Source organism: Varanus komodoensis, unplaced genomic scaffold (genome assembly GCF_004798865.1).
Source record: "Varanus komodoensis strain SLA01 unplaced genomic scaffold, ASM479886v1 scaffold21, whole genome shotgun sequence".
Lineage (NCBI taxonomy): Eukaryota > Metazoa > Chordata > Lepidosauria > Squamata > Varanidae > Varanus > Varanus komodoensis.
Window position 1 is genome coordinate 8,222,121 of NW_025335589.1, and position 12,334 is coordinate 8,234,454.

General features: G+C 37.0%; 1 protein-coding gene across 12 annotated transcripts in view; it reads right to left on the reverse strand.

Annotated features, from left to right (window-relative positions):
• The window catches only part of LRBA (LPS responsive beige-like anchor protein), a 435,651-nt gene that overhangs the window by 268,080 nt on the left and 155,237 nt on the right, over positions 1-12,334 (reverse strand). For 11 of the 12 annotated variants that reach the window (XM_044430947.1, XM_044430950.1, XM_044430949.1 and 8 more), the window contains 3 exons: positions 11,177-11,255; positions 10,735-10,868; positions 6,542-6,603 (listed from right to left, as the gene is read on the reverse strand). In XM_044430947.1, the coding sequence (XP_044286882.1) occupies positions 6,542-6,603; positions 10,735-10,868; positions 11,177-11,255 (275 nt within the window). The remainder of the gene's footprint in view (positions 1-6,541; positions 6,604-10,734; positions 10,869-11,176; positions 11,256-12,334) is intronic. The other variant, XM_044430956.1, reaches the window with a different exon arrangement.

Here is a 12,334-nt window from a genome sequence, read left to right on the forward strand (position 1 = left end):
CTAAGCAATTAGCATTAACATCACAGCTTCCATTGGCTTTTAGAATACATTTTTAAACTAACTTTTTAAACACACTCACACACACACTTGAACGCTAACCACATCATTAATGACATGCATAATAAGTTGATTTATGCAATCAAAATATTTGTACAGTATTTACCATTACTCTGCAGTGTACTAAAGATTAAAACCTTAAAAATATAGGAAACATAAAAGTGCAAAACAATTTAAAACACTGAAGGACAAAATCCTAGGACCAGTTAAAACCTTGTCCTATACTGTCAAATGTCTAGGAGTAGAGGACAATCTTAACCTGACATTGAATGGATGATGTTGGCACCAGGCAGGCCTCTGTGCACACTTGGTGGCAGGGAGGGAACCACTAAGAAGCATCTTTCCAATACTGTTATCCTTTGATAATTTTCTCTCACAGGAAATTATAGTTAATATGTATGGTGTTCATGTCAGGATAAGTTCTTTGTTAGATATTTCTTGCTGCACAGATTTCCACATGATCAGGAATGCTGGGAGCTGAAATTCAAACTATCAGGCATGGTAGCAGGGACTTCTGAGAGTTGAGTTCCCGAACATCTGGAGATTTAGCTTCTGTCTACTCCTAATTCCAATGATATGATTGAAGTTGTCTTGATCCACAGGCAAGTTTAACCATGTTTAGAACTTGGTAGCAACAAGATCAGGGTCGGCAATCCGCGGCTCTGGAGCCGCACGTGGCTCTTGAACCCCTCTGCTGTGGCTCCGCCGGCACAGCCTCTGATCTGCTCAAAGCTCCACTCAGGAACGCATTGCTAGCTAGTTAAGTAAATCAGCTAGTTAAGTAAATCGCTACATTCCTCTGCTTACGTCCATATATGCCCGCCCGCTCCTTGAGATCAGCGGAAGAGGCCCTTCTCTGGGAACCCTCCGTGAAGGAAATTAGGAGGGTAAGTACTCAGAGGAGGGCTTTCTCTGCGGCTTTCTCTATGGAATGCGCTCCCCAGAGAGGTCCACCTAGTGCCGTCGTTATTTGTTTTTCGGCGCCAGGTGAAGACCTTTTTATTCAAATGTTATTTTAATTGTTAATATTATTTATTCATTTTATTCTTTGGCCGGGGCGACTTAATTTATATTGTTAATTTATATTGTTTTATTGAATTCTATTTATTTATGGTTTGTGAGCTGCCCCGAGGCTTCGGAGAATGGGGCGGCATAGAAGTCCCCTAAATAAACAAACAAACAAACAAGCTTCCTGCAGGCTCTCGTGTTACACGAAACACTGCTGAAAAGATTCTCTTTGTCCCAATGTAATCTCCTTCATCTGAATATTAAAAGCTGCACTTGGGGCCTATCACAATTCACATCACTTGATCATTTATCTGCTAATCAGTCACTAAACATGCCTATATCTGGGACCTGCGCTGATTTACTGAGCTTCCCCCCCCCCCCTCCAACCATGGATAAACCCGATGAAAAGAAAAGTTTTTAAAGAAAACCAAACGTTTAATGGTACGTAGGTAGATTCATTTGCTTTTACTGCTGATGAACTTATGGGGTTTGCTGTTTTATGCGTGCAGCCCTTTAGCACTGACTTTGACTCTGCAGGAAGCTGTTCTCCTATTCAAAATATATGAAAGGAGTCCTACTAGTTTATAATGTAAGATTAAAAATAACAGTATTTAGTGAGTGAACAAGAGCTGCAGCTAAATCATAATGAAGATATAGATCTACTTCTTTGTTTTATAAGATTCCTATAAAAATTCCAGCAACATTATTACATTGGGAGAGGGATGTTTGTTCTATATTTCACCACATGATAAAAGGATGAGGGCACACAGAAGCAGATGGCATTTTTGGTTTGCTGCAGGTGGCATGTTTGGTTTGCTGCTAGTGGATAATATAAGTTCAGCTTTTTATTTCATAAATATGAGGAGGACTCAGATAGACATTGAGTATTTTATTTGAAAGTAACCTTCAACCCAGTGTCTTTTTTTTTTCGGAGTTCAAAATGTTTTTGTTGCATGCAGAAATAAAATTTTGCTTTCTCTGTAGCAGTTCATTGATTTCATAAATGCAACACACTATAGTTTTTTTATACATAGCATAAAGGTAAAAAACAATATATGCAGTGTTATCTTCATTTTAGATGTCAAAAGGGTTTTGCAGCTCCCGGTGTTTTCTTTTCTGTGGGAAATGGGTCCAAATGGCTCTTTGAGTGTTAAAAGTTTGCCGACCCCAGATCTTCTTTCATTTCAATAGAAATTCAATAGATATTCAATATTCAATAGATATTCAATAGATATTCTTTCATTTCAATCACTGCTAGGGCAAAAGCATGGAAGAAAATGGCAGTTTTTAAATTTGTGCTTTCTAATAGAACTGGAATTTTATGTTTTTATGGTCTTCAGGGAATGGTGTTTATTCCAAATCAGATAATCTGAAGTTAAATGATGTGACATTATATAAAAATCTGTGAGTTTGCACATGCATGTGTGCATATACATGTTCGTTTGTTTCTTAGATCCCTGGGCAACATAGGAATTAGAAACTCATATTCCAAGGAATTCTGTTCATTATTTTATAGAATCCTGAAAACAGCCATTTTAATGTTGGTGAACAGGTAGGTTGTACTGACACAAATGATCTCACAGCCCTTTCTGTCAGCCTTGTACCTTCCATTTGATTTTCTACTTAGAAAGGTTTTAAATGCATATGAAACACTCAAGATAATCATTTTAGTGCAGACAGTATTTCAAAATACTGCATTTAAATAAGCCTCTGTGCAATAAATTCAAGAAAATAGCTTGGTTAATAGATCTGATAAATAAATAATTGTACACAAGGGAAAGGTCAGTTGTGTAATGCACACTTTAATCTGTACATGCAATTCTACAAAATTCACTAGGTTTTTGTTTTGTTTCTTCCAGCAAGGTTTGACCATGCCTTGAGAAGGATGTCAAAGCACATAAATGACTATACATATATTCAGGACATGATTCATCCAAAACAAACATCAACCTGAAATTTCATTGTTTTGGCTCGTTTAATTAGTTGAACAGGAAGCTGGGCCAGACTAGATGGTGCTTCTCGTTTCAATGTACTGTATGCATTTCTGATAAATGGGAAAAGAATAGATGACCTGGCAGAAGGCTCAGACAATAACATGTGATTTACAGGACATAAATGCAGCTACTATAAGATTTATCTGACAGCCCTCTACGATAGTGGACTGTTGAGTATCCAATGGAATGATTTCTAGTCTTGAAAGTCTACTACTGAGTAGCCATACACATTATTTATTTATTAGATGTTTTGGGTTGAAACCATTTTTAAATGATGCACTTCACAATGCTCAGCCATAAATTTAGCTTTAAACTCTGGAGGGGAGGTAGTGTTATTGGAATGTATGTCAGACTGAATTAGGATGAGCAACACAATGCTTTCATAAAGTGGCCTTGAATGCAACGCTGATTTGTTCAAAAATGATATTAATGTCAAATAAGCAAGAACACTTTTCGTTAATATTAAATGCAGAATTGCTTTATATTGATAGGAAGGTAAGCATTTAGTCTTAGAATTTAGTATTGATTAAAAACTGCTTAAGGATGTTTAGATAGTTTTGTACATCCAGCTGGGTTGTTAGGCAGAGTAAGCAGTACTGTCTTAAGCAACATGACATTTTGCACGTACCAAGAAGAAAAAAAAAATCAGGCACTAGGAACTGCAATGAACATGTAGGTGGCAGCAAAATACTTGGAACTAAATGGATATTTGCGGTACTCCAATACAGGCTGTTGGGAACTTCAGAAAAAAGACTTTGCTTTGTTTTCATCAAGTGGCATGTACCATGAGCGTTTGGAAATGTATACGCTAGGCAAAACTTAACAGTGAAATAAAGCTAACATTTATTAATAAAAATTAAGAGAATAATCATAATGATCAGATATGTATCACAAAAGGAATTAATCAGACAAGTACTATAATTCAAATTCATGTATGACAAATTTGTAAAGTTTTAAATCATCCCACAGATGTTTACTTGTAAGTGTACTGTATTATTTATGTGATTAAAAACTAGTTTTCTGACCTGATCTTTCGATCTTTGGCACACCATCTCTTCTTTAAAAATTAATTAAAATTTTAGCAAGAGGGTCACTTCACTTCCCACCCTATCCTGGTCCCACAAAAAGAAAAAAATCAATCAAACTCAACCCCATCTCCTCCCAGTATCTGTAAAATGTCGAGGTGAAATTCAATTTCGTATCTCTCAAGCTTTCATGTAGCAACAGACAGTTTACCTCTTAAGAAAATAAATCACTTCTGTGATTGCCATACTGACCTCTTTGAATTAGGAAAATTCAGAGTGAAAAATGTAATTATCACACCAGATCAAATCTGTATACATCTGGAGCTAATTTCTGCAGCATTTCTAACACCTCTATTGCACAGCCTGAAAAATATTACAGCTACTCTTTGTATTAACTGATGTTATCATATCTATACACTAGATTAGTTAATTTCAACTATTTCTTAGAGAACAATGTATTTCATTGCTACCATCTCAAATAACCCACTGCCATATTCTACATTTGATTAGATTACCATTAAGCAGAAATGTGACATATATGACAAATAGGCACATTAGAGCATGTCATTTATTCTGTTTTAGATTACATCAGCACCTACAATGTCCAATGTGGAGAGTCCTGACACAAGCAATTCCCAACCTATAATTTCCTTCCTTTTTAAAACCACAGTAAAAGGTATGCTACTGAAGTAGATTACAAAGTTTAAGCTAACAGCCACCATTTTAACTCAGTTTTTACATATTGAACAAGTTCAAAAGGCAAGTTGAATAATTTTAAAGTACCATTTCCTTAGATGATACAAATATTAAAAAATGTTGTCTTGGAAAGCAAGAGTTATACCTAGCCTAGAAATCAAGATTTATTTGTTTATATTAAGTAGACCCTAACAAGCTTGTATGTGTTTCTTGAAGAAACAGAAATAGTGTCAACATGGTTCTGACCACATCACTGAATAATAAGCCCACTAGAAGTATAACTGCTCTTCAGTAGTTCATTGTAGAAATCCATTAGGTGTAATCTCCAGAAGTAATTGTTTTTATTGCACTTTATTGTCAATGCAGGTTATTGATTTTTCACACCTTCTATGATTCTTTCATTTGTATTCATGAAATGTCTATCAGCACAGTCTAAATACATTTGGCAATATAGGCACTAAAACGAATAAATCGATGTAAAAAAACATTAATTTTGCATTATCCTTATTCGTCAGGCAAGTAAACCATAAGGGCTTTAAATGAAGGTCAAAGGTTTTGAAATGGGTCAAAACCCTTGACCTCTAGACCAATAACCTTCCCATTAAAAAAGGCTATTTTAAAGTTTTAAGTAGGGGAATTTACTACCAGGAAGGTATCATTTTTAAAAGACCAAAACGAAAAGCTCAATAGAGACCTCCTATGTAATTACAATGGAGAAAAATAGGAGGTGAGTAAAGTGCAGTTATTTGATCTATTGTATTCTATTTGTTGACAACTCTAATTTTTCAGATTAGATTTTCTGTTAATCAAAATGAAATTTGCTTTTCAAAACAGCAGATATTTTGTGTTTCACAAATCAGAAAACAATTCAAATCGTTGAAAATTGTGACTTTTTCTTCAAATACACAGGACAATTAGAATGAAATGTTGTGTACTTCGCTAGTTACATGTTTAGAACCCTGTGGTACTCACTGAAAATTCTATCTAAAATTTTATTTAATTAGTATTCTGTTTGTATGTTCAATTTATTTATTTATTTATTTAAAACATTTCTATGCCACCCCCATCGCAACAAAGCCTCGGGGAGGCTCACAAAACAAGTCTGTTTACATCAGAATGGGCATTGCAGGTGTAATACTACATACATTCAAAAATTGTATTTGATTATTTGCTAAATGTAAAGTTAATAAAATGTATATATCCCATTATTATTACAATATAATAAAAGTAAAAAACCAAGAATTCAATACATTCTCTTATCTGATCAGATGTAATAATGCAGTCCCTATAAAGTAGGAATGAGCAATTTGTGGCTCTCAACTTCCACATTCACACTGCTAATATGGACTAGAACTGATAGGGGATGTAGACCAAATTATCCAGAGGACCACAAGTTGCCTACCCCTATTGCAAAGCATCATTCCCCACTGTGGCTTCTTCCAGATGTGCTGGACTACAATTCCAGTCATATCCAACCAGCATGGCTCAAGTAGAGCATGTTGTCGCCTAAGCAAGTATGTTTCATGATCAGTTGATTTCCTTTTACTAGAAAAGGCAAGAGGAAAGAGAGAGAAAAGAAAGGAGCAGACACAGAAAGCAGCAAAGGAGGAGGAGGAGGTCATCCCATGGTACAGGTTGAGGTTAAAGGAAGATTCAAAAGGGTCATAGACCACTACTCTGATGCATAATTGCAATAGACTCTAGTTATAAAGGATTTTGGTTTAACAGTATCAGCTCACTCTCAAGTTAACGGTAACCTACCTGAGAACAAAGTAGCATGACCAACTCCACAACCGAACTACTAGATTTCATGCATACAAGACCTAAAATAAAAAGAGAAAATGGAATTTAGTGATCCACTTAAGACTTATTATGTCTCACATGTTTAGTACCTACTGAAAATTCTATCTGAAATTCTATTGCTTATTATCTCTGTATTGGCAGTATGATTTAAATTAACAAAACAAGAACCTTATCAATTCATTTTGCGTTAGCAACCAAATGCTAATGTATCCATATAAAAAGTGCTTAAAGCAGGCACCAGTTTTTACTGCTGCCATGAGTAATTTTGATATAAAATGATCCCTTGTGCTACTTAACTGACATTACACAAATATTTGTGTTTCAAGTTAATAAAAGCATACATAGCATATGGTATATTGATTTATAGTACTTACATTTCTTCACCTTGGAATGGATTGATCATTATATATGCAGAGAAGGGAAATGGCTCTATGACCTTTGCTTTCTCCATTGAGCTCTCTCCCTTCAGCCCTCCAGCTATCAATCAAGTTTCCATTTTGTTTCATGGCAGCAGACATCCCAAACACTCTTATTAGTACTTTGACCCTTGACCCTCACCTAAACCTTACAGGGGCGGGGGAGTGCAGGGAGTAACCTATACATTTGTGATCAGTTTATAAACTAATTTGGCTATTACTAGCAATTCACACTTCACGTTAATTCCATGGTATAACATGAAAAGATGTTATAATGGACAAAGATGGTGGAGGCTTTTTGACTAACCTGTACTTCAATATACTGGGAAGTGTTTTGTTGCTTCTGTTTAAGATCAATAAAACTATAAAAGCTTACTAAACTAGCAACATTAAATTCTTAGTTGAATAGAAAAAATATATTGGCAGAAGAACTGAATCCCAAGGAAGACCATTTCCTTCTTTTACTTAGGGGGACTTTTACTTGTGCCTAAACAACAGTCACAACAGTGTTGCCCTACTCGAATCCAAACCAAGTTCAGAAATGGCCCGTGCACAACGCTACACAACATAATCTCCTTATCTCTTCTTCTGTCTAATTAGAATAAAAACTTTCTCATCAAACCATTTTGGAAGGTGATGTAAACATGTAATAGTTCATGTTAGAAAGAATATCTGAAATGAATTTGGTAGTCACAGAATTTGCCCCACATTACCAAGAAATCGTTCTGTGAAATGGCTTGAAGCACATAATACACAGAAAAATTATCACTGTTTATAAGCTGATTGCTACCAAATTCTTAAGAATGTTTCTATCTGGTATTCTACCAGAGTCAAATAAGGAAATATGGTTTAGTAATCCAGTTTCAAATAGACACTGCTATGTGCATCAAAGTATAATACATCTTTATCCAACACTGATGTCTACTCTTGCTACTTAGGCCTTTTAAACAGGCTTCCTAGTGTTGTCCTTTCAAATGAAAAACCCATGGCTATTTTTCTAAATACATTACAAAAGCTTGTGCTTTTCAATGTTCCCCTATGGAAGACTCCAGGGGCATTGTGCAATTTAACAGGAGAACCATAGAAACTTGACATCTATATAGGAAATGAGCATCAAAATTGATAAGGGAAAAAAGAATAGTTTCAGTGATTATGTAATTTAAAAATATCTTGTAGGAAAAAGGTACAAACCTTTGAAATCTAATTGTCTACTTCACAAATCATTTCTGCCTCCTAATGCTCTGCCCAAAAGAACAGCAACTGCCCTCTCCACTTATAAGGCAATTCTCTCTGTAAATCAGTCTCAGATGTTCAAGGGTACTGCATGTTTCCTGCTTTCCTGTTTCTCTAGCACTGCCTTTTCCTATGTTTTTCTACTCTACAAACAGTGTTTCCTGAACTTCTACATTCAGTTTTTCTTAATCTTTCATTTTGCAAAATACTGGAGTGAACCTCCTCTCAACTGCTTTGTTATTAAAACTACACAGTAGCTTAAGTTCTCAACTTGATACAGCTCACTGCTTTAACCTTTACAATTGACAGTGCACTAGATCACCAAGACATTAGGCTGCTTGACAAGCAATGCTGAATACATTTATCCTGTTTAACATTAGAACAAAACCTGTCTTATCAGATGCTGGAAAACGTTTTGCTCTTAAAAGGCACTAAGTTGTGCATTAGTCAAAAAGGAACAGAGGAACTGGTTTTGGCTAATACTATTCTATTTGGGGCACAGGACAGAATGACAGTGCTTCAGACAATGTTCAAGCACAATGTCATTCATCAGTGGAATAGAACTGTTGTTAGAGGTGCTGCATCTCATCTTTGCCAATGTTAAAACTAGGATATTCAATATCTGGGTTATATCCAGAAATGTGAATCAAATCTAATGCTACCTGGTGTCACCCAATACTAAGCTGATCTTCACCTCCTACAATTTATTGGTTCTTACATGAAGAGTGATAACTTGGCATTGACCACCCAGTCACAAATACCTTCTTAAAGAAGGTACTTGAGAGGATTGTAGTGGGGCAGCAGGCACCCATCAAAGATACTCATCATATAGACCCATTCAATCTGTTTCAACCTTGTTGTGGGTCTTAATTAGCTTTGATCACCCTCCTGGATAACTTTTACCAAAGGAGGGATGAGGTCATGTTGATCTTGTTAATTCTGCCCCATCTCAAAAATCCTTGAGTTAATCATCAGCTCCTTGGCAACTAAGCTATGTGGTTCTTCTGCAGGATGCCATTTTGCCTCCAGTGCTATTTATCATCTATGTGAAACCACTGAGCAGTCATTGGGGATCTGATGCCAAGTGTCATCAATATGCTGGTGTCACACAGCTCTTTCTCCCTGTGACATCTGAATCAAGTGTTAGTAGATTGTGCAAGCAATGACTCAGTGCCTAGACTAAGTGATGGGCCACATGAGAGCAGTAAGCTGAAGCTGAATGCTGAAGAACAGAAGCCATGTGGGTGAGTGGTTCCTGGAACTAGGAGATAGGCTCATTAACAGTTCTGGGCTTAGATGTACTAGTGATGTCAAGACTGGATTACTCCACTGCACTCTATGTGAGGCTACCTTTAAGGCTGGTCTGGAAGTTGGAGCTATTGGAGAATAGCTCCAGTTTAGATGGAGCTGCAGTTCAGATGTTATTAGGGGCTATTCCATTTCAGCATGTAGCTCCTTTACTGAGATGTAAAGTTTAAACATTAAACCCAGAGCAAGTTTAAGGTTTCTGTACTAGTGTACAATCCTTAAACCACTTGATACCACGAACCAAGAGAGGTTCTGCTCTTTAACCTACCTGCCCAGTCTCTGTGGTCATTAGAGCACAGGTCCCTAGTAATTATATATGGACATATGGCCCAGATGGAGTCCTCCTAGGAAACAGTATTCAATGTAGCAGCTTCACTTCTGTGAAATATCTAGCCTCTGGAGATCAGGCACACATCAATATTGCATTGTTTGCATGAGTTCTTCCTGAACTAAACAGTTACAGCTTTATTAATTTTGTTTTTTAGGTTTCTCTTTGTTTTTAGGATTCCTCTTTTATTGTAGACTTTTCAGTGATCACCGTACCAGCATATAAAGCAGAATATAAAAGTTTTAAAATAAATATCCACTGATTGGGGGCAAGAGCTTCCCTATCAGATACATTGTTTGACCCATTGTCTAGAAGGGCTGTAAAATGAAGGCACTGAACCTAGGAGACTGATTTACTTACAACATTTAAAATAAATGTTTGATATAATTGTGCTGCAGCAGATTCTAAGAAAAAGATAAAAATAATGACTGACTCTGAAAAGGACAGATCCAGAATAGGAACAAGAAGACATGGGTTCGGTTAGGGCATTTAAATGGCTGAAAATACTGGGATATCTTGGCCAAATGTGTGGTCCTACAGCTCATGGATTTTTCCACATTCTCCAGTTCTTACTGCAGCTCTTTGTACATCATGAAACCTGCACCGAAAAACTGGAACTGGCATTAGGGCGTGCAGTAGGTACAACTCCTTTATAATCTACATCAAAGACTTCTTATGTAAGCATGCTAGCTGAGAAAATAGAAAACTAATAGTAGTGCTCTCATCTGATCTGAAAATTTCTTAAATATTTTTCTCTGCCTAAAAATTAACATGAAAAGTGCTCATTCTCCAATTCCAACATTTAATCATTTTTGTTTAAATATAAGAATCCTTAACTTTAGAAAGTATTGAAAAGGGAAACTTACTTGTACCTTCTATCAGTAGCTCTTGCCCGTGGCTACCCAAAAGTGTACGAGAAAGAAAAGGCGCAAAGTCCACAAATATCTCCCTCAAAAGAGGGGCAGCTTTTTCCAGAGCATGCTCAAGCCTCTCTGTAATGCTAAGAGATGGACAAGATTAAATGTGAGAATAACTCAAGAAGCTAAAATTCTTCAAGGAAGGGAGAAAAAAAACCAGACATATAAAATCAACCCATACACATACCTAATCCAGTGGCTAAACTGTGCTTAATTTCTATTTGATTTACAGTAGTGGAGATAGAAATCTAAAACCCCCTATTGACCTCAACTGAAAGCACACAATCCAGTCAGAAGTGTAGAGTGAATCCCATAATTGCTTTAATATATGGGAAAGTGAAAACATCCTGGTTCAAGAAAGTCAAGATTTTGTTTTGTTTTGTTTAAATACCTCATCTTTGAAGCAGAATCCTCAGGCACAGAAGAAACTGTAGGAACAGATGGTAATCTTGAGTTTGATGATCCACTGCCTGCAAAAGAATTTTTTAAATAGAGCTTATATAGGAAATGAGCATATGAAACCGCTTTAAACTGCATGAGACCATTGGTCCATCTAGTTTAGTACTGTCAAGCCTTACTAGTAGGAAATCTCTGTGGCCACAGGAAAAGATCTTAGTCAGTCCTACCATCCAAGATCCTTTTAAGTAGATATGCCTGTAACTGAAACATGAGAATGGCCACATGCAAAGCATTTGTTCTGTCACACTCAAATGTGCCCCGGTCCAAATTTGCCAAAGAACTAGTGAATGCTCAGATTCCAAGCTGGTGAAACATAAGCTTGTTTCAGTCAATCAACCTCTTTATTATCTTTTACATTATTATTTGCTTTATACAACTCACCATACCTTCTCTATTTTTGCAACACTTGTTGAGGTTTCTAATGCTGCTCAGAAAAGTGGTTCCTACACCAAGGACTTCCAATTCTCACAAGCCAGCATTCTTCATTATTTGTTTAAATATTCAAGATCACAAGCTATCAAGCCAGAAATGACTAGATTTGTTAACACATGGAGCAAAATGGTCAGTTTGTTAGAAAATAGGCTCTTTACTGAAGAACAAGAAGTCTAATGGCCAATATCCCTTTTGACAGAAGTGCTAATGTAAATTATACCAGTATAAGCAACCTCTAGAGCAGTGGTTTTCAACTGCTGGTCCATGGACCTGCACCAGTCCGCAGGAGATTTCCTGCAAGGCGCATCCCACTCACTGCAGCACCTGTGCTCCAGCACCTCTTCTTCAGTTGGCTTTGCATTTGTGGGAGGTGCGCCAGTGCCACCAGGGAGGGCAGAGGGGAGACACAGCTTGGCAGGAGCTGGCTAAGAGCCACATTGTGCCGATATTGGTGGTGTTGTTGTTAGTCGCGAAGTTGTGTCTGACCCATCACGACCCCATGGACAACATTCCTCCAGGCCTTCCTGTCCTCCACCATCTCCTGGAGTCCACTTAAGCTCACACCAACTGCTTCAGTGACTCCATCTAGCCACCTCATTCTCTGCCATCCCCTTCTTCTTTTGCCACCTATTGTTCCCAGCATTAGGCTCTTCTCCAG